The sequence below is a fragment of the Labrus bergylta genome, chromosome 17, assembly GCF_963930695.1.
Source record: "Labrus bergylta chromosome 17, fLabBer1.1, whole genome shotgun sequence".
NCBI lineage: Eukaryota > Metazoa > Chordata > Actinopteri > Labriformes > Labridae > Labrus > Labrus bergylta.
Window position 1 is genome coordinate 22510773 of NC_089211.1, and position 22186 is coordinate 22532958.

The 22186-nt window shown below is 40.7% G+C and overlaps 1 protein-coding gene across 1 annotated transcript in view; it reads left to right on the forward strand.

Moving 5' to 3' along the window:
• The window catches only part of LOC109978317 (synaptic vesicle glycoprotein 2C-like), a 52835-nt gene extending 32986 nt beyond the window's left edge, over positions 1-19849 (forward strand). The window contains exons 5-14 of the mRNA XM_065965843.1: positions 1324-1360; positions 7682-7815; positions 8942-9031; positions 9166-9276; positions 9366-9454; positions 10848-11012; positions 12219-12352; positions 14710-14913; positions 15070-15229; positions 16202-19849. Coding sequence (XP_065821915.1) covers positions 1324-1360; positions 7682-7815; positions 8942-9031; positions 9166-9276; positions 9366-9454; positions 10848-11012; positions 12219-12352; positions 14710-14913; positions 15070-15229; positions 16202-16385 — 1308 coding nt within the window. The 3' untranslated portion in view covers positions 16386-19849. The remainder of the gene's footprint in view (positions 1-1323; positions 1361-7681; positions 7816-8941; positions 9032-9165; positions 9277-9365; positions 9455-10847; positions 11013-12218; positions 12353-14709; positions 14914-15069; positions 15230-16201) is intronic.
• The last annotated feature ends 2337 nt before the right edge of the window (positions 19850-22186 follow it).

Consider the following 22186-nt stretch of genomic DNA (forward strand, 5'->3'; position numbering starts at 1 on the left):
TGCAACAACTACAGCACCCTGCAATACACCAAAATCCTAAAAAAGACACTCAAAAGATTCAAGTCTGTCACCATTCATAACGTTTTATGCCTTCCACCTTCCATACGCTAGAGACCTGGAAAAAGTTATACTAGGATTTTGCAAAAATACTTGCAGGGTCACTAACTGCAAGACTACAACTAGATGCCTCTTGAGATTATTTCCCATCATGCACATGGTGGGAATTTACAACTATAACTTTTAAGCAGAAATAAAGAAAGGAGGAGAAACTGGTGTGGAAAGAGCAAGAATCCCTCTTTGACGTGTCCTCCCCTTTTTGCACTATGATCGAGTGGAGGAGAGGAAAGGTGGACAGAAATTGCAGCCGCCCTTTAAAATCCAGAGAATAATGTGAGTTTATACTCTCGGTTAGAACTGGGGATGTCACCTGGGAGCTAGCTAGCTTTAGCATACTCATGAGGATTTCAAGAGCCCCAGCATTTCTCTCCCACACAGGAGGTCACCCCAACTATTCCGACTTTGGAAATGTATCTTCGACTTTGAAATTAAAAGTGGTCAGGTGGAGGCCAGCATTAGTCACAGAGTAGGATAAAGATTAAAACCCTCTATACCCTGCTCCTTTTCACTTACGCTCTGCTGGATACTTGAAAACAAACAAAAGAAACTCACATAAATGGATCTCAGGCTGACAGACAATTAATCCACAGGCTCAAATACATGCCTTTAAATACTTCCTGGAAAAACTACATTTCTACTATAGCAAGGGCGAATTAAACAGACCATAATACTCACAAAGTATCAATAATGTCAATCTTTTCAATGAGGCATGAAAATGAATAATTCCAGTGCAATTTAGAGTTAAAGTAAGAGGAAATCTTTCTCCAGCTGCTCAGACACAAACACAAAAAGAAAGAGAAGCTCACACGTCCTCCCCCATCAAAAACTTTCACTTGGTACGGTCTCCACCCTGCCAACACCTGGTGGAGCATGAGGCGTTCAAGTGCTTGTGTTTGTGAGAGCGACGTCCTCTCTCAGGAAAAGATATCTGAAATCTTACCAAAACTCAAACAATGAAACAAACATTTGCCCCAGCGGTTGTTTAAAAAATATTATGTGCATATTTATGTGCAGGCTGACAAATGGTTTATTATCTTGAATCGAGCGCTGGTGATAAGGATTGAAACATTTGCTGCTGTTTTTCTCCCTCTTTTTTGTACTGTAGCACTTTTATTTTTGACCTCTAATGTCTTAATTAAAGATATTATTATTGCATTAATCTTAGCCTGTGGACCTTTTTGTGGCTTTTTCTCCCAGTGGGATTAGTGTGCGGACATCTCCTCCAGAACTGACGCACCCAAGGGTAACTTTTGTGATGCCCTGAGTAGGTGCAATCCAAAACCTCCTGACATATTTATTATCTTGAATCAAACCATCTGAAGTAAAATTAGGAATAAATCAAATAATTTGAACTTAATTGAAGCTCACGAACACTGACCACCATATATCATATACCATAAACAAAATAAACAGACTTACGCAGGGGCATGAGGCAGGTACTGTGGTATCACAGTATATGTCTTGGTTTGCTTTTTGGAACTCATGTAGTGGTATTGCTGCCTCTCTATATTGAGCAAATAACCAATAAATATTTGATCGCAAAAAGAAATATTTAAAGTACTAACAAAAGGGAATGTGCTACATTGAAATGCAAAAAAAAAAAAAAAAATTGCATTTTTGTTAGCAGCCTGAAATGTTGATTCTGATTCTGAAGTCTCTGACTAAGAAAATAGCCAATCATAGTTCAGGATGTTGGAGTGGCCCCTGGAGTGTGGCCCAGGCCCCCCCTTGAATCCAGCCTGTCTCCCTCATAGCGCCTGTTTGATGTACAATCCAAAAACAGAGATTCAGTTTACTTATTGTTGCATATAGTTCATGACTAATATACTAAATGTTACTGTACAAAGATGCAAGAGAAAATAAATCATGGAGAAGGATATGGCCTTAGAAACAGATACTGCAGACAGTACACAGAGGCAGGATCTGGAGAGTGTATAATGTGGCTAAAATGTCTCTGAATAAATCAGCTTTCAGCTTCACAGACTCCGCCTCCAAACTGAAGCTTCCCACTGCCAGGAATCACTCGCATCACCAGTTTAAATATCACAGCAAACAGAAAAACAGCATTAACTCCACAGAATGGCTCTGCTCTTTACGACGCTCCCCACCGGAGTGATGCACATACGTCACAACGTTTCACAAAAACAATTCCCTGTAGTCGTGAGGCTTAACTTAGAAATGGAGACCCTGCAGGGCGCTCGCAAACACAGAACAGGTGGCGGTGTGGGCGGAGGCTCCGACAATAACAGCGGGGGGAGAAATAACAAAAAGCGTATGTCAACCTACACAGGAGACATCAACATGACGGATGGGTTCATGTGGGTTATCGTTTCTATCTTCAATCTCACCAGCGAAAAAAACTCTTACTATACATTTTATGTGAAAAAAGCCTAGGAAGAAAAAGGTGGAAAAAATGTTCTTTTAATGTATTTTGAGGAGGAAAAGAAGACAAAACGAGCAGAAATGAAATCAATCCAGTGTGGACGAGGAGAAGAGGAGCAGAGGAAGAGATTAGGAGGACAAGAGGGGGAAGGAGAGGTGATTTATGTGGCCTGTGTCGGGGATAATCGAAAGGTGAAGGGACACAGCTAAAGGGGGATAAAGAGAGAAAGGAGGAGAAAACGACAGGGTGAAACAGTATAAAAGCAGAGGATGAGTGAGGAGGGAGGCACTCTTTGTTTGGCGTTTTAAAGGCCCATGTTGATCAGTGATAATGGAGTTTGATCCTGGAGTCTGCGGCCAATCAGGTCTCCCCTGTGTCTGCCTTCGGGACAATTCCCTGAGTGTGTGACTCAACAAGCCTCGACTAGGTAGTGTTTATATCAAGAGGTGAGTCACAAGATCAATGACAAAACTTCCTTATAACATGTGAAGAAAAATCAACACAGACACACATAATGATGTGAGCAAAAAAAAGAAACTTGGGGCACCCTCAAAGCGGGCGGACCAGGTTCGAATCCAACTTGTGGCTCCTTTGCTGCATGTCATTCCCCACTTATCCTTCCTAATGTCCAACTCTATCCACTGTCTCAAAAAGAAAATCTAAAAATAATCAATTAAAACTCAACATTGACTTCAGTTTTTAGGTGGCAGTTAGATAAGTTAAGCTGAACTTGATCGACCATCTCAATCCTGATATCAGTTACAGAGACAATAAAGAAGAAGAGTAGGATTGTTGTTGATAAAACTGCAAAACAATGTCAAACTGGATTGCTAAATGTGGCTAACGTTAGCGGTGCCAGTGGTTTCCTTGCAGGTAAACATCTACATGCTTATGCCGAATGTGATCAAATGTGATACAATCAGATAGAATTTGCAAAAGCGCACAAGGTCTTTTGTAAGTGTAGAATCGATTATGTGCATGTGTGAAAAAGTGTAGCAAACGGAGACATTTCAATTATATCTTTGTGCACAAAAACCTTTTTCTACACATGCACATTATATTTCTTACAGCTAGAAAACTTTTTTAAAAGCTCAAAATCTTTATGACGCTTATTTGCCTCCAAGCTGTGATCTTGATTTCCTGCAGGTAAAAAATTACTGTAATAAAAATAAAACCACATTAGCAGGTTTAAGAGTAACATCTTTTACCCAGAAACAATATCCCTTTTTTGTTTGGATAATTAACCAAACTTACGAGCTACAATTTTCTCAAAGACTATTTTTTGTTTGAACATAGCTCTCCCAACCCTGCACATTTTCTGAGACACAAAAAAGTCAAATAATTGTGTCATCTGTGGTTATTTTCCTTTAATAATTAGTCGATAGGTATCAAAAATAGACTGTAGTCCTCCATAGTGTGTGTGTCAACGGGCTCAGAAGGACACCACAGCTGGTTTAAAGTATTTAAAGACGTAAGTTCCCATCTCAAAAGCTCTCTGCTCAGATCTATGTGTGCGTCTCTCTTACTCTCATCACAAACTTTATTCATGTGAGCGAGTGTGAGCGCTCCGGCTGAGGCTCATAATTGAGGTCAATTGATTAGACGCCAGTGTTCTAACACATTTTTTCTGCAGGACGCAGCGACGTGTGGGTAATAGGTTCCGCCGCAGTGCTCTTTGCATTGACTGGTGGACAAAGGCCAGGGAGCTGAGTGTGTGTGTGTGTGTGTGTGTGTGTGTGTGTGTCACTTTGTCTCTTTCCAAGATAAAAGAAGTTAAATTCAAAGAAAATAGAATTGTGCATCCTTTGTCTGTAAGGTGCATTTTTTTTCCTGTATTACTTTTCGTCCGCTGTGTTCATGCATCATAAAGGAACTGTTCAATTCTGAGGACATATAACTGTGCATCCTCATTTTTTTTATAAGTAGTGTGTGTGTGTGAGTTTTGTCGCAGTGCGAGATATCTGTGTTCATGCACATACCTTTGCTTTAATATTTCACAGCATTCTACACAAGCCAATGACAGTGAAGGCATGTGTGTGTGTGTGTGTGTGTGTGTCTGCTCATGTGTGTGGCATTTTCTATGTGATGTTTAAAAGAAAAGGTACGTTTTTTTTTATTTCGAGATGATACAAAACAATAAGATAGGAGGACAGTAAAGACCAAAAATCAACTAGTATAGACTTCAACAAGCCAAGACCATATGAACCAATCAGGATTAAATATTAAAGACAACTAAGAGAGAAAGAAAAGCAAAGGGGGAGCTGGTATGTTTTGTACGGTGGTCTTAGGAGGGAGAATTTAAAAGTGTGAAGTTTTACATGTGGATGTGTCTCTGTGTGTATTCATGTTGTGGTGTGAAAGGTAAGAGTCTGAGTCATGTTTATGTTTGGCGGCAGAGCTCCACTGTCGGTGGTACGAGGCTATAGTGGAGGGAGAGGGTGAGGCATCATTTCTCTTTGGTGGTCTGGTCCAACAACCCTCATGAGGGGCCTTAGTGATGGCAGGTCCAAGCCAGTTTAAGGCGTGCACATGAGTGAACCCAGAGGAGGACGCACCAATGTGGCACACAGCATTGTTTTTAAACTTCATTTATTGGTTTCATTTTTTATTGTTGTCATTTTGTTGTGTTGACCGGCCCCTCCCTCCTGAGCGTCCTTATATGTGACCTCAGAAACGATGGTGATCTTAGTCTGTGGGTGAGTTGGAGAGAGGTCAGTGTGACTGAAAAAAAGCTTAAAGGGAAAAAGAGGTAAAAATATAAGACGATATATATTTTGTGAATCTTGTGCCTCATGTATTTGTTGCAGCATGAGCCGCTTTATTCTTTATGAATTCCTTTGCATGGGTGTTGTTCATGCACATACCTTTATTCTATAATTTCACAGCACTGAACAGAAACCAAGGACAGAGCATGCGTGTGTGTGTGTGTGTGTGTGTGTGTGTGTGTGTGTGTGTGTGTGTGTGTGTGTGTGTGTGTGTGTGTGTGTGTGTCTCGGCTGTGCTCACTTACTGTAGAGTAGGAACATAAATCTTGCTGAGTATCTGAATCAGTCAGCCGTCCCCTCCAGTCCATTAAAGCTATAATCCCCCTAATGAGGTTTGTACTGGTACAGGCTGGAGCAGGCCCGCAGGCCGCGCACACACACACACACACACACACACACACACACACACACACACACACACACACACACACACACACACACTTCTCTGTCCATGAAAAACTACATTCTGTGATACAGTTTACAGATTCTATGAATGAATTTGAGACACATTACACAGTTAAAGTGCTCCGTCACATGTTGTTACTCACAGCTTGTTGATGAACGGTGTCCTGGGACTCCTGTGGAGAAGAAAACCTTACGTTCAAGATTTTTTTTGTTATTAAGCAGATTTTTTCCCTTCAACATAGAAAAAGACTTCAGGATCAATGCTGCAAACCACCTGCAAGCTTGAAAAATTCCCTCAAACAATTTTCAAAGAACGCTTTCAATTTAATTCATGAAGACATTTTTTTGATTTACTTTTTTTATACAAATAATTTCTGAAGCAGTTGCATGACATTTAAGATTTCACTTTGAAAGAGATCAGTCTAAGCGTCATGTTTTTTTTCTGGAGCTTTTCCCCAACTTTCTAACGGGCCTCAGAGGACTCGTTTCAAAGCTGTTGTTGTGGATAGCACACAGGCGGCCATTGTTAAGTTTAGTAGCAACACCTGTGCTTTTATTTTAACACAATAAAATCCTTTGTTGTAAAAAAGAGGCTCATTAAAGTCAGAAACGGTCCCTTACATTATCAGCAAAGTGCACTTTTATGTTTTTTTATATATATAATTGCTTCTCGCACAGATAGGTCTGAAATACACACATGCACAAACAGGACCTATGCATGTTTGGGGTTCTGAAGCTTGCTTAAGGGCACGTTGGCAGAACTCAGGAAGTGATTTGGCACCTCTCCAGCTACCAGTGGAGGAAGTAACTATATTTTGAGTTTTTAGGCTTTTAAACTACATTACATTTTGATTGTAATGCCGACTTATAAAAAACACATCAGGCTATGAATCGATCCTGAAAAGGTTCTTTGTGCGTTTATTTAAACAGCAATTTAACCAGAAACTGATGACCACATACATTTAAACAACACAGTGTAAATAAAGTGAATACAAGATGTCATTTGGTTTTTTCGGAGCGCCTTCAGTCGTGTTTGTGCTGATGATTTTAGACATCTGCCCTTTTGGGAATAAAGCCTTTAAATGCAGACCTCTCAGGACCTCTGTGTCTCTCTCCATGGTGCTGAAATGCTCAGACTTACAATCTTTTGCGTCTCTAATCCAAGCAGCAACCTCAAGTGTAGAAAAATGAAGCCGACGTGAAGGAGGAAAAAACTGCAGTTGAGGCTGGCTACAAAAAGCCAAAGAATCCCCCTTAGTCCAATATTAAGAATTACAATTTTAACAGCAAAAATAAACACGTTTACAGCCTGGAACAAAAGGGGACATGTATGTAGGCTGTAGTCCACTAAGCAGGTGGCCTGGGTTCGATATCCAGCCTGTGGCTTCTTTCCATGCATGTCATTCCCCACTCTCTCTCTCTGCCCAATTTCTGACTCTCAAATCTCAAATAAAGGCATTAAAAGCTCAAAAAAACCATCTAAAATATTTATATATATACAGTCAGACTGCCAATGCAGCATAGACAGTGAACAGTGAGTTTCTATTAACAACCTTAGGAGCTTTGTTGTTGATCAAACCTTTATAGCATCGTGATATGTTTTACCAAATATTCACACCTCAGTGATAACTTACTCCAAGGATATTTCACGCAGAGAGAGAAACAGTTCCTTTTGTCATCTCTGTTGGAGTTAGTAAGAAGATCCCAGTGAGAGAAGGACAGAGAGGAATAAGAAAAGACACAAAGAGAGAGAGAGAGATTAAAGACAGGACAGTGGACGCTGACACCGGGGCGTTAGCCGACCTGCAGGGTTAATTAATTTCATAAACTCGTTGCAGAGAAACATCATCAACGTTTGTCGATACGTTTTCAAACATAAAAACCTCCGAGCTAACCTTGAGGGACGAAAAAAACAAGTTCATAAAAGTGAATCGAGTGTTCGTTCATGTTTTATCTGCTTTCATGTAACTGGATTTTTTTTTCTCTCCCCCCCCCCCCCCCCCCCGTGCAGGCTGGAGTTTCAGCATGGGCTCGGCCTACCAGTTCCACAGCTGGAGAGTGTTTGTGGTGGTGTGTGCGCTGCCGTGTGTGTCTGCTGTGGTCGCTCTCACTTTTATGCCTGAGAGCCCCCGTTTCTACCTGGAGGTAAGAGAGAGAGAGACGCAGAGTATTGTGATGCCAGCAGCTCGATTATAGGCTGTTAATGACTTTGATAAGGATCCTCAGAGACATCAGAGAAAATATCAGAAACCTTTGTGATTTTAAATTGCCCTGCCAGCAGATGTACTGATGTTTATTTATCACAGAGCAGAACTTTGTGGTACCTTCCTAGAGGTGTTAAGGTGTGTTTGGGGGGTTGAGTTATCCTTTAATGTCTCAGTGATAATCATGAGGTCATACTTTTTGCTACTGACTGATGTTACTTGATGAGTACTCCTGAAAAATGAGCTGAAAAAACAAGTAGAAAAATAGTTTGTCTTAAGAAAAAGGAGGTCATTAATGTAGTTTGACAATAAAGGTTCTCCTTCTCAGTCATAACCCGGTCAATTGTTTGTGCACACATACATGATTTATATTTGTTAGATTGAGTGGGACTAGTAGGTCGATTTGATCCCACCTCTCCTCTCCTCAAATCTCCTCCCCTCTCCTCTCCTCTCCTATCCTCTACTCTCCTCCTCTCCTCAAATCTCCTCTCCTTTCCTTTCCCCTCTTCTCCTCTCCTCATTTCTCCTCTCCTCTCCTCCCCTCCTGTCCTCATTTCTCCTCTCCTCTCCTCTCCTCTCCTCTCCTCTCCTCTCCTCTCCTCTCCTCTCCTCTCCCTCTCCTCTCCTCTCCTCCCCTCCCCTCCTCTCCTCATTTCTCCTCTCCTCTCCTCTCCTCTCCTCTCCTCTCCTCTCCTCTCCTCTCCCCCCTCCACTCCTCTCCTCCTCCACTCCTCTCCTCTCCTCTCCTCTCCTCTCCTCTTCTCTTCTCTCCTCTCCTCTCCCCCCTCCACTCCTCTCCTCCTCCACTCCTCTCCTCTCCTCTTCCTATCCTCTACTCTCCTCCTCTCCTCCTCCACTCCTCTCCTCTCCTCTCCTCTCCTCTCCTCTTCCTATCCTCTACTCTCCTCCTCTCCTCTCCCTTCCCCTCCTCTCCTCCCCTCCCTCCCTCTCGTCAAAGCAAACCTGAGTAACACTATTGAAGTTAAAACGCAGAAAAGGGTTTGATAACTTCTGATAAGGTCCCGGTGTGTTTGCATTAGCAACATTGAGCATGTGTCCATCTACAGACGGGTAAACATGACGAGGCCTGGATGGTGCTCAAACAGATCCATGACACCAACATGCGAGCCCGCGGAGAGCCGGAGAGAGTCTTCACTGTGAGTACACACACACACACACACACACACACACACACACACACACACACACACACACACACACACACACACACAGATCCTCCTCGGTGCTGCAGTGCCCTCAGCAGGTGACAGATCAGTGTCTCCCCCTGCAGGTGAACAGGATCAAAATCCCCAAACAGCTGGACGAGCTGGTGGAGATGCAGAATGAGTCAGCCAACCCGGTTCTCAAGGTCCTCTTCAAGATCAAGGCTGAGCTCAGAGGAGTAAGATACTATTTCTCTTTGACTTGTCCCAAGTTCTTTTGGTTGAGTTACTTCAGTTGAGTAAAACTATTTTCCCTTTTTTTAAACAGATCTGGTCGACTTTTATGAAATGCTTCGACTACCCGGTGAAAGACAACACTATAAAACTGGCTATCGTCTGGTTCACTCTGTCCTTTGGGTGAGATATTTCATCACAATCTCTTTTTAAAATGTTATTTTTTGTCCACTTCCTTCATGTTAAGTACGCCCTCGGCGATACTTTGCCGAGTCACCGTTAACTCTCCAGCTTAATGACAGTGTGTCAGTGAAGTGTTGAGCACTGAGGCAGATGCTCCTTCACTTGTGTCCTCCTGATGAATGTCGACAGGCGAGATTGGAAAGAGAGAGGCGATTAGAGAGAAGGTGTCGTCCTGCGTTCTTTCAGCTGGCATGCTTTAATGAAATACAATACGAATGTGTCTGAAAGTTTTAGCCTTAAGGAGAATCTTTCAAAAGGAGACACAAGAGAGGCCATGTGTTAAGCTGCAAAAAAAATGTAATTTATTCAATTCTATTATAGCAGACTTTGTTTCAGGTTGTGTTTCTATCCTCACCAGAGAAGACACATCCTGTTTTCAGGTCGTCTGACCTTCTGACCTTATGAGTAGATTTTTGTAAAATGTGATATCTCAGGAAAGAAGTGGAGGGAAGGTCTTCACTTTTTGGATCGCTGAAGGTTTTTAGATGGAATCAATTTCTCACAAAAAACCCAAAAGTTGTGATATATTATTATATATTATTAATGTGAAAAAGATGTGTGCAATAAGAGATGTAGAAAGTAGAGACAAGAAAACATATTTATGTTTTCATTTCATTGTACAGTGTTCCCCCTTGTTATTTTTTTCTGTATTTTATCTTTGCTTTAATACAGCGTATAGCTTCTGTACAGTTTATTTTAATTTACTTAGCTGTTACTACAACTTTTTTTATTTTTTTATTTTTTTATTTGTACTTTTCTACTCTTTTTTTTTCTTTACTTATAATGCTTTTCTATTGTATATATAATTTTAACTTTTGTTGTAGAAGCTGACTCAGGGAGAAACGCACAGAAATTCCAATGTACCTGTACTGTCCTGTACCTGTGCAAATGGCAATAAACATCTATGCTATTCTATTCTATATAATTCTAAACAAATGTCTACAATGATAACATTATAAAGTGATGACATAGATACCCCAAAGGTCAACTTCCCTCTGATATCATATACGGGGCGGCTGTGGCTCAAGAGTCGGTCAGGGTCCCTCTTATAATGGAAAGGTCAGGGGTTCAATCCCCAGCTCCTGCAGCCACATGTCCGATGTGTGCTTGGTCAAGACACTTAACGCAAAGTTGCTCCCACGGCTTTGTCAGCAGTGTTTGAATGTGTATGAATGGTTTAGTTACTTCTGATGGACACTAACTGAGTCCTTTTGTCAGACATTGTGAAGAATTCAAACAGACCAGCATCACAAGTGGAGTCAGTGATAACAATCGGTGACTCAGAGTCAGTGACGTCATGTTTTTAATCCACAGAAGATGTTTGTGTGCGCAGGTTTTACGGACTCTCCGTCTGGTTCCCGGACGTCATCAAGCACCTCCAGGCCGACGAGTACGCGTCCAGAGTGAAGATCCACAACAACGAACGCATCGAAGACTTCACCTTCAACTTCACCCTGGAGAACCAGATCCACAGAAACGGGGCCTTTGTAAACGACAGGTACAAAAAAAACACAAAAACTCTCCTCTTCTTCTTCTTCTCTGAGTCAGAAAAGGATTAAAAAACTACTTAAATGTAACACGTTGTGATCCAAACCTGTGAGCCTCCGCCCGTGCACAGTTCTGTGGTTAAAGCTTCTTTTCATGCATTGCAGCACTATTTTTCATTCCCGTAAACAACACACAGCAGCAACGGTAATATTAATCCTGCCTCCTTTTATCTCCCGCACCGCCAGGAAATTAAAAGCCTTATCTCTCTTTCTTCTTTTCTTTCCATCCTTCTTTCTCCCTCCGTCTCACCCATACACACACACACACACAAACATCTTTTCCTGCTCCTCCTGGTTATGATTCTCTCTTCTACAAAGGCCAGAGAGAAGATGCATTGATGCATTGATTTTTTGTTCTTTTCCCTCCTCACTGCAGACCAGAATGCACGTTTAATAAGAGATTGAATCAAGACCAAAAGCACGATACTGTGTCGAGCAGCATGCAACTGATTATAGAGCTCATCAACATCAAACTCTATGAAGTTCAAGTTAAACTTTACAGTTGTACACACTTAAAATATTATTTTTTTAATCATATTATTGAAGTCACAGCAAGGACTCTCAATGAGTGATCAGATTGATTGTTTAAAGACAGCATCATCATCAGACAAATCTGCTCACACATGGACAGGACGAGATCAGCGCAGAGATAAGAAGTACTGCTTTGACCACAAGGGGGAGACAAAATCAAAGCAAACCAAAAGTTCCTCAAAGGAGCTTTAAGGCTGCTTCTTTGGCTCCATTGTTTGAGTCTTTTAATTTCTTCCACTGCTGCCATCCATAGACTGTAAACATGGACAAAGCCTGAGTGGCGTCAGCCATCTGTTACAGCAGGGGGCGCCAGAGGCTCATTGGCAGCAGCCGCCATGCTGGAAATCCTGTCTCAGCCTTACTTTCAGTCAACCTAACGACAGGCTGAGAGTTGGAGCTTTTAAACAAACTGTGTTTTTTGTACCAGGCTGTAAGCGTGTTAATTTATTCTGTAAAAACTGTTTTTTTGCCTGTAGTGTGTATGTGACTTCCTGTTTTCCTTGAGCCAGCCTCAATTGGACACTCCATGAACTGCAGGATTTTACACTTCCGCATCGGCTTCATTTTTCAACCGCGGAGGTTTGCCGCTCGCCTCCATCTCTTACCTTCTCTCCTTCTCTTTCCAGGTTCATCAGTATGAAGTTCAAGGCGGTAAAATTCATCGACTCGTCTTTCATTAACTGCTACTTTGAGGACGTCTCCTCCGTTGGATCCTCCTTCACAAACTGCACCATCGTAGACTCCTTCTTTTACAACACAGGTGAGTCTCCTCTCCACCTACAAAAAAACATCCAGAGCCTTAAATCCTGTTTCACCTCACACATAAGTCTCACTCAGCATCTATGTGTCTTTCTGACAGTTCATTTTGGGTCTGAAGTTCGAGCTTCCGGCTAAAGGGGAATAAAGCTGGAGCATTTATGGCTTTGCTTTTATGCCACTAAATTACTGCTTGACCTCTCTGGCCCTGCACAGATTGCCTTTCTGAACTCAGGCGACTGTAGTTAACAGAGAAATTGAGCCAGTCTGGGCTGCAGACTCATGAAAATGGAAATATATAACTACAAAAAGACTCTTGGGATAATAGCTTTTATTGAATGTGTTGTTTTTTAGATGCTCGCACAAATTCCAGTTACTGATGTGATTCTTTGAGCAGCTACATGAAGCTAGCTGAAGTGAGTTTTCTCTTTTTACTTGCTGATTAATTTGGAACAAACCTATCAGCAATCGGCTTTCAAAACATCCAGTTGTTCCCAGCGTATGTGCTGCTGTCTAATCATTTTGGTGCTGACAAAAACACCGGCAGGAAGAAAACAAGAGAGGCAGGATGTTCAGAGAGAAAGTGCAGCTGATTCAGACCATGTGGGAGCACCGGGTGGAAAAAAAAAAAAAATTTCCCCGCAGCACTCAGGAAAAGAGCTGAACATGGAAACAGTAAGGGCACGTCAGGTTGCTGGTAATGCCCCCTGGGAAATGCAGTCTCTTTGCCGGCGGCAATGAGTCTCGAGCGAGCGGAGGATAAAGCCAAACGAGGAGAGACAGACGGAGGGAGGGAGAGCAGAGGTGAGAGAGGAGGAGGTTCGTTCTCCTACAGCTGCTGGAGTTTATTAATAAACCGTTGCTTTAGTAGGACAGAGACACACAGATTACACAGAATAAACTATTGGCAGCACAAGCATGAAGTTAAGAATGTATGTCTGAACAATCAAATGGAAAAAGTCAATCAGTAAATAGTAAATTGACTTGAGCTTGTAGCACTTATAGTCTTCTGACTACTCAACACACTTTTAAACCACAGGTCAGACCTACACAGTCACACCCTGATGACAGAGGTTGCCATGTAAAGTGACCATCAACATTATAAAATCCATTTATACATATTCACACACCGCTGAAAAAGCAGCAGGAGCGACTTGGAGTTAAGTGTCTTGCCCAAGGATACTTCTACCATGTAGACTGCAGGAGCTGGGGATCGAACCCCCAACTTTCCGATTAAGAGACGACCGTCTCTACATCTGAACCACAGCCCAAAATGTTTTGGCTTCACTTTTGTGGTGCTGTCAAGTTGTCCATCTTTTTATACAGTCTTTGCTAAAACCAGCATGAGGTTTTGGACGCAGCCTAGTTTCCTTCAAAGTCTTTCTATGTGATTTTTCACACTTAAATATAATAGAAATCAAGTATCTCCTCTGAAAATAACTCTGTGAGTCATGACTGTCTACAATGGGTGTAACACCCGAGTCCCACTGTCTGTGATGTTTTCAGAGTTTTCAGAGTCCTATCTTCAGTTTGTTTACATCGCCGGGACGGCCGGCTGACTCCTCCCCTCGTGTATAAAAGTTGTTTAACTGAGGGACTAGAGAAAAGAAGAATAACATACTGTACTCACTGCTTAACTGTGTTTCTAGATCACGCTCATTTCAGGTAAATTTACATGCAGTGTGAAGATACGAGCACAATCAAGATCGCTAGCATTAGCATGCTAACACAACAATGCAGCGCAAGTTGTTTTGGTTTCATGCTGGAGCTCAAGGGTGACATCTGCTGGATCAAAAAAATCGCATATAAAGCCTTTAAACCCTGTGGCTAATCACGGTATTGCAGTGAAAAATTCCCGACTGGCAAAAACTGCTGCTGCTACAACTGGCAGAAGTCTTTAACTTTTGTTGTCTATTAATATTTAATCACTTTCCTTGAGTGGCAAAAAGTGATTTAAAATTCTGCCACTTTTTCACAATTCAAAGTCTGTGGGCAAAGCAGGAACTCAGGGGCTTTACATACTGACAATATTCAAGGGGTTGCAAGCTCTGGAAGTTGAGCCTAAGGCTTTTTTTTTGAACACATGCATCAGATGGAGAAATTTTATAGTCCGTCCTGAGGCTACCAATAAGATAAAAAATTGTCTTCCCTTGTGATTTGCAACACTGCTAGCTGTTAGCATTAGCAGCAGCAAGAACAGAATCCAGAGCATTAAATCCCTGCAGCAGTATCTGAAACAACAGAATAAAAAACGGATGAGCTATTTTTAGATCTTACAGTAAAAGAAGCCTTAAAGATAGAAAATTCATGCATAATTTAAACAGAAATCTAAAACTGCACTCTCGTCTCCCACCTTCACAGACATCGATGACTCCAAATTAACTAATTCAACGATAATCAACAGCTCCTTCCATCACAACAAGACGGGCTGTCAGATGACGTTTGACGATGATTACAGTGCGTACTGGGTCTACTTTGTCAATTTCCTTGGGACGTTGGCTGTACTGCCTGGGAACATCGTCTCTGCACTCCTCATGGACAAAATCGGACGCCTCAGCATGTTAGGTATTGTATAATATCCTCTCTGGTTATTCAGGATATCCTCTGATTTTTGTTCTTCCTTGGGGCCATGCATAATGTTTCTATATTTCCTGAAGTATTTGTAGAGACCTCTGGGGAATTAAATGAGGCTTTCTTTGACGTCGTGTTTGTGTCCTGCAGGAGGCTCCATGGTGCTGTCAGGCATCAGCTGCTTCTTCCTCTGGTTCGGCACCAGCGAGTCCATGATGATCTTCATGCTCTGTCTCTATAACGGCCTCAGTATCTCTGCCTGGAACTCACTGGATGTGGTCACTACTGAGCTCTACCCGACAGACAGGAGGTAAGTGCTGCAGTCACATTACCTGTTATGAATGAACTGCATTTAAAGCTTTTCAGTTGAATACAGAATTCATATCTTTACCTTATCAGAAATATGGATTTATAGAAGATATCAAAGAGAATGAGTGCTTTAAGAATGGCCTTAATAGTCAGTCTGCACACCAATGATCCACACATGAATCCAAACAACAACCTTAAGTTTTAAAAATAAACCAAATACAGAAATGCAAAAAACTGCAGTTCCTTGAGTGTCCACTGGGCTTAAAAGCCAAGGAATCCCCATTACAGAAAGCCCCGTAGTAAATGCCCATTGCATAGCAAAAATAAACATATTTACAGCCTTTTTCGGTCACTATAACTCAGACATAACTAGGGGCATGGCTCAGCTGACAGACAAGTTGGCGTGTTGAAGCTGTTGCCCAAGAGTCTTATGGTCAATAGTAATGGTATATTTTTTGTGAAAAGGCTTTGGTCCAATACTTTGTTATAAAAGCTAGACTAAATCTCATGAGCGCAGTAAATTGGATTTCAGTCAGTAATACATCAAGTCAGATCCAGTCTAGTGGTCGTGCCATTTCTCTTATTTCTCTAAAACAACTGAATTGTAAAAAAAAAAAAAAAAGTAATTTAAAAAGTGCGGGTGACAAAGTTCTCTGCAGTTGTTTTGTCACTTTCTCACTTAAGATTTATTCAGACAATAAGATCAGTCAATTATTCAATAGTAACATGACAAGGCCTCTAGGACAGCTGCCATGATTTTAAGGTATTCAAAGGGGGGCTACATGTGGGAGATTTGAATTGAAGCGGTCTTTTCCACATCTACATTTTAAACATTAAAATATACTCACTTAAAATATGGATTATCCTCCATTAACATTTTTTTTGCAGCAATTACTTAAAGTTCCCAGAAATAAAACTAAATAGCAACATCTGAGCCTCTCCTTTTTTGTGTCTCTGCCTTCTTGTTTTTCAGGGGTACAGGTTTTGGCTTCTGTAACGCGATGTGTAAGCTGGCAGCAGTGATGGGCAACCTGATCTTTGGCTCACTGGTTGGCATCACCAAGGCCATCCCCATCCTGCTGGCGTCGTCTGTGCTGGTCTGTGGCGGGCTGGTGGGCCTCCGGCTGCCAGACACACGAGCCAATGTCCTCATGTAGACCTCAACACATAGCAGTATGTTGTTTACCAGGTATTCACTCAGCGTACTGAAGAACCATTGTGGACTATAATTTAACCGAAAACATCGCTGAAACAAGCATTGCGGTCATCTTCTTGTAATTATGGTTTGAAAAAAAAGATTGTTCATACATCCATTACAGGACAAGGGTTCTGTTATTTCTGAGTAGAATACCTGATAAATAACTTTGTATAAATAAATGCAGTTTAACTTCAAATGAGCTCTTGATATAAAAAGTTATTGGACTACAATCAAAGGTTAGAAGTGTCAATGTCTGATGGCCATTGGCCTGAAGCATCTGACAGGAATAGCTTCCAAAATAACCAGTCAGATATAGTTTAAATAAACTCTGTATATCAGCAGCTTATGCAACACTCAAATGCACATGTCACTGCTGCAAAAGGTTTGGACTTCCAACAACCGTCCCAATCCTAATCCTGCTGAATCTTACTTAGATTAAAGGAATATTCTCCCATTAAAGGAAATGCACTGAGTTAAACTACAACTAGCCACTGTTCAGCTTAGATTATAGAGTGGAATCAGAGGGGGAACGGCTGGCTAATCGCTAACTTGTTCATTAAGTCCTTAACCAGAAACTGAAGAGTCCGACAGGTGAGATTGGCCGATGATGGGCCCATCACAAATATTGGAACGTTTTCCAGTTTGCACTAATTGTACTTTTTTTTTCTCCTAAGAATACAGTTCAGATAATAGTTTAGATGATTCAGAAATTATGACCAATACAGAGTGTCTCCAGCAGAGGGCCTTACTACCTGGTATTCACTACAATCCTCTCAGCAAGATTGATGATGAAGATGATTAAGTTGTTTGTTTTGGAAAACAGCTTCATGATCACTTTTTGTAATGCCATATCTGTGTATATTTATTGTTATATTCACCTATTTTCATACAAGATCTCCATGACAACCACCATATTGTTTTTTCAGCAAATGTATCCCCGTTAAAATCAACATCCATCTCAAATACACAATATCGTCGGGCTTTACTAACTTACACCTAGCCAGGCCCTAGCTCATTGCTAACAAAACTTGACAAAACTTGAAGAAATCTAACTTAACAAACATTAAGGAAAAGATTACGGGCAGATTTACCACTTTAAATTATTTCTAATATTTGATACAATTGGTCCTTTTTTTCAGAAAGTTACACAAAATCAGGCTCGGATGCTTAAGCTAACGATAGCTCCAAAAGTCAGGCTCAGACGAAAATGAGGATTAAACACAATTAGTTTTAGTTTCATGAAGGATTTTACAGACTTTATTAACTCAATGTGTTGCTTTCATTCTCTTTTATTATGTAAAAATCTAATTATACAAAACATATTTTAACCGGGCTAGCTATGTGTCTCTTCTTCCAGTCTTTACGCTAAGCTAACTAGCTGCTAGCTGTGGCTACAAGATTATTTAAAAACAAACAAACAAGAGTGGCATATCTACTCTTATCTAGATCTCTGTAAGAAAATCAATCAGTGGACCATGTTCAACAACATTTTGAACTATTTCTTTAAGAATAAATCATTTGATAACAGGATTATTTATGTATCTGTATTTATATTATAAGTAAATTATTTTTTATGCAAGTTATTTATTGCTGTAAGGATATGTTTTATCGTTTGTAGATTTAAGATCGTCCTCAGTTTCCGTACCTGTGATCTAAAGGCGGGTGAAGTTCAGACCTTTTTGCAGCAATTTCCAAGAATGACAAGGCCATAGGAAAAAAATCTAAACGATGTAGTAGAGTAGTGAAAACCGGCAACTTCAGCAGCTACATTTCTAAAGTGAAAAGAAGTTTACATTTTCTGCTTTTACAGTAAGAGACTTTTGGGAATTGGAAACCTTGTGTCTGAATGCTTCCTGTCTTCCTCTCTTGTGTCTGTGTCGTGTTCGTCCCGTGGCGCCGAGCTCACCATGAAGGGCTTTGTTTTTTCCTTTGCAATCTGATCTGTCGAGAAGAATTTATACTCTGCTGTTATTATCTGCTTTCCTCCATGTTTTTTTTTTCTCTCTCCTTTCTGTATCGGTTTCTTTATTGTGTCCGTCATCCAGTCTCGTCCTCTTGCTCTGTTTTTATCTCCTCTTGCCTTGCTGCTGCTCCCTCCAAAACTCAAAGGCCTTTCTCAAATGTCGTGCCTCTCTCTCTCTCTCTGTCAAGCCCGCCTCTTCTTCCAAATCTTGCTGGAAGCTTTGCTGCCCTGTCCTGCTTTCTTTTTCTTATCTCATCTCTTGAAACTGCAGGGTGCGTGAACTTCCGTGTGTGTGTGTGTGTGTGAGTTTGAACATGTGTGTCCAGACAAACCCTTATTAGATTCAGTGATCGTCGCTGAACGTTTTGTTGAAGTCTATACCAAGGAACCTGGAGGATTTGAAACCCGTGCTTAAGTGAAATTAAAAGCCATGCTTAAAGGACCATTTCACCCAAATCCCAAAAGAAAACATGCCTACCAGCCAGGATGACAGCAAAAGGGACCGTCATCGAGACCCAAAAAAGGTCAAGGAACCATCGAATGTCCTCTGGGTGAAGGTGGGGGATTTAGGATTTAGGTGAAGTGAGCCTTTAAAACCTCTAAATGAATGCGACTCTTGCTGCTACGATGTAATTGTTTCGATGTTTCAATGCATAAGGGAATTTGTAAAATAATCTCTGTAACTTGTTCTTTTGTGGAGAAAATTCAATCACACACAAAAAAGAAACACAAAAGTACAGTACTGTTCATTTCAATAATTTAAATTCTCCTATTCTGGAAGACGTATTTGTGCAGTACACGACCTTCTACATGCAGCTATTCCTTCTACAGACTACTTTATTATTCTGACTAAAAGGGAACTGTTTCAAGATATGTCTCTGGTTTCTTGATGTCACACGCTTTATTTCTGCTTCCAACACCTTCACCTGAGCTGAACAAAACTCTACTTCACTGTTTCCAAACAGAAATCCTGCATGTTTGTTACTGAAGTCCTTCTCTTGTGTGTGCTTTTTCCATTTTGGTGTGTTCTCTGTTCCCCTCTGTGTGTGGGGGGGGGGAACAGAAGTGATTTCCGGGTCAAAAGTGAATGTATCATTCTCGTGTGTCGTCAGATTGGTTATGGACAGATTCAAGGTTGTTGTAAGAAGGTGTGCTAGTGGTGAGAAGGCTGTGTGTACATGGTGTTTAACAGCAGGGGGTGGTCAAATCTGCAGCAGGAAGGTTTTTCCAGTTATTATAGTTAATTCACTCTTAGGGGGGACTGAAGTTGCCAAAAGCTTCAGATTTGAAATCCTCTGCTGTGTAATCTCTGTGTGGAGGTGTGTGTAAAAAAAAAAAAAAAAAAAAATTACCTGTCCTTGATATGATTTATTTTTCATAAGAAAGACTCAAGTGAATGCAGTGTATAGTTGGATTCCTCTGGTGTCTCCATATTGAATAAAAAGTTTCATTTGAAAAGCCGTGGGACTTTTTGTTTTTCATTCGTTCATGTTGCACTCGCTGTCACCAGCAGATGGCGCCATTGATGCAAAATAAACGAAGACAGGCTCCAAATGTTTGTCTGTCAGGTTTTTTAAGAAGTTATTCAAATACTAGTGTGGGGCCTTATTGAACTTTAAATGATCTTTAAACTGCTCATTGTTTGTTTTGAAGGAGATTTGAGAGGAAAGGTGACAAACTGTCAAAGAGCATTTACACCACAGGTCACACCTACACATTCACACCTACACATTCACACCTACACTTTCACACACTGATGGCAAAGGTTGCTGTGTAAAGTGACCATCAGAAGTAACTACTGCCATTGACACACACGCCACTGACAAAGCAGAAGGAGCAACTTGGGGTTGAGTGTCTTAAACAAGGACACATCGGACATGTTGCTGCAGCTGTGGGAATCAAACCCTCAACCTTCCTGTTGTGAGACGATCGACTCTGAGCCACAGCCGCCCCATAAATAACAGCAACTTTACACAAGAAACTTTAAAAAACATACCTGAGACAAGTACTTTAATATTGTTTGCAAAACAATTAGATATGTTGTGTTCAGTTTACTCATATATTGTTTTAAGTCTGACAATTTTACATTTTCATTTTTACAGTGTTTTATTACTATTTTATTTTTTTGAAATTATTTTTTTTGTTTTCCAGATTCATTTTTTTCAATCGAATTCTCTTGATAATATTAAAATCTTATGGACTTGGTTTTGTGTCCTTATATTAAAACATTTTGTACTTCTATTTACTTTTAATGCATCTGTGACCCCTTGTATGTTTTTCATTTTTTTGGTAACCAATTATTCTTATTTGCCTTTTTATTATCTTGTAATTGATCTTATACTTTCTACAGATTTATTCCTTTAATGTCTAAATCTGTCCTAGCCCATTCAAACAACAGGCTCCAAAGTAAAGCCGGTGAAGTTTTGTAAATTTGACTGAAATGTGATTACATGTGGCTAAGGGAAAATGCTAAATGCTGATACATAGTGTGAAAGTAGCACAAGCACACATGACTCATGTTTCTGTGTTAAATGGAGCAAAGGTGAAACAAAGCGGTCAGTCGGAGGGTGTGCCTGATGTCAAACTTTGATAGTGAAGCTTCAGCGGTGCAGTGACATCATACTACGGAAGCCCAAAGCAGACAAGCACCCAAACATTTTATTTACTTCATTCCTCCTGATAACGATGAATTTGGGGTTTCTTCTGTTTGTCTATTTCATTATCTCTGGATAACAGAGCGTGTTTTCGTGTGATAAAAGGATCATTTTCTGGCGGTTTAGGAAACGCTGTGATTGGCCAGAACATGACATGCCATGCTGCCATTGCCCACACTAATGAGCTAAGTTAGGCCTATTTATATGTTTGTGTCGTGCTGCGTGGATCTCATAAAACAACCTGATAGTACTCATTATTGTAGGAAAACAGAATAACTAAAATGTTTGATCCATGGCCACTTTGGGCTTCCATATCATACCAGCAGCAAACCAATACAACTTATACACAGTGTCAGAATTATCCTCAATAAAAACACAATGAGGCGTGAAGTCAAGCAGGCTAAGAGTCTCAAATTAGACATTGAAATAGACAAAAAAACAAATTCCACTAGATTCAAAACCTTCTGGTGTTATAGTGAACTCTCAAAAGGTGAGTCTGGACCAAATCTGTTACTGTCGATAACCCTACACAAGTTTTTCTTTCTTTCCAGTTTTCAGTTTCGACTTTTTCTTCTGATAACTCTGAAAAAATCAGTAAATTGTTCCACTGGAATATTTAGAATTTATCAACTGACCCTGAATTTTTTTTTCCCACGCAGAGGAAGTCAGTTAAAATTATCACAGGGAAACTCAACGTGTGTGTGTTTCCACTGAGGTTTGGTTTTGTCTCACCCTGCATCCTGTCAGCGCCTTGGCAGGAAATGCTTGCTCACTGAGAGGGGTAACAGGGGCAATTACGTGAGTTCCTCTCTTCAGGAGGTCAGAGCTAAAGTTAACATCTCTTAGAAAAAGATAAATATATCTGTAAGTATCATACTGAAGTTAAGTAATTGTGGGCGATTGCCAAGTAGACAAAAAGTCAATAAAAACATGGATGGGGTCTTAGTGGGTTATCCGTTGGCTGTTGAAAAGGCATTTTGAAGGGATGGTGGTAGCCTACATAGGAAATGCTATCCCTAACTTTCAGATAATCTATTAACAGATAAGGAGCTGTCAGTCCCTTGGCAAACAGTAACAATGCACCCACCTGTTTGTATTGCCCTTTATAAAATCATAATGAGTGGGTTATAAAAAAGAAAAAAA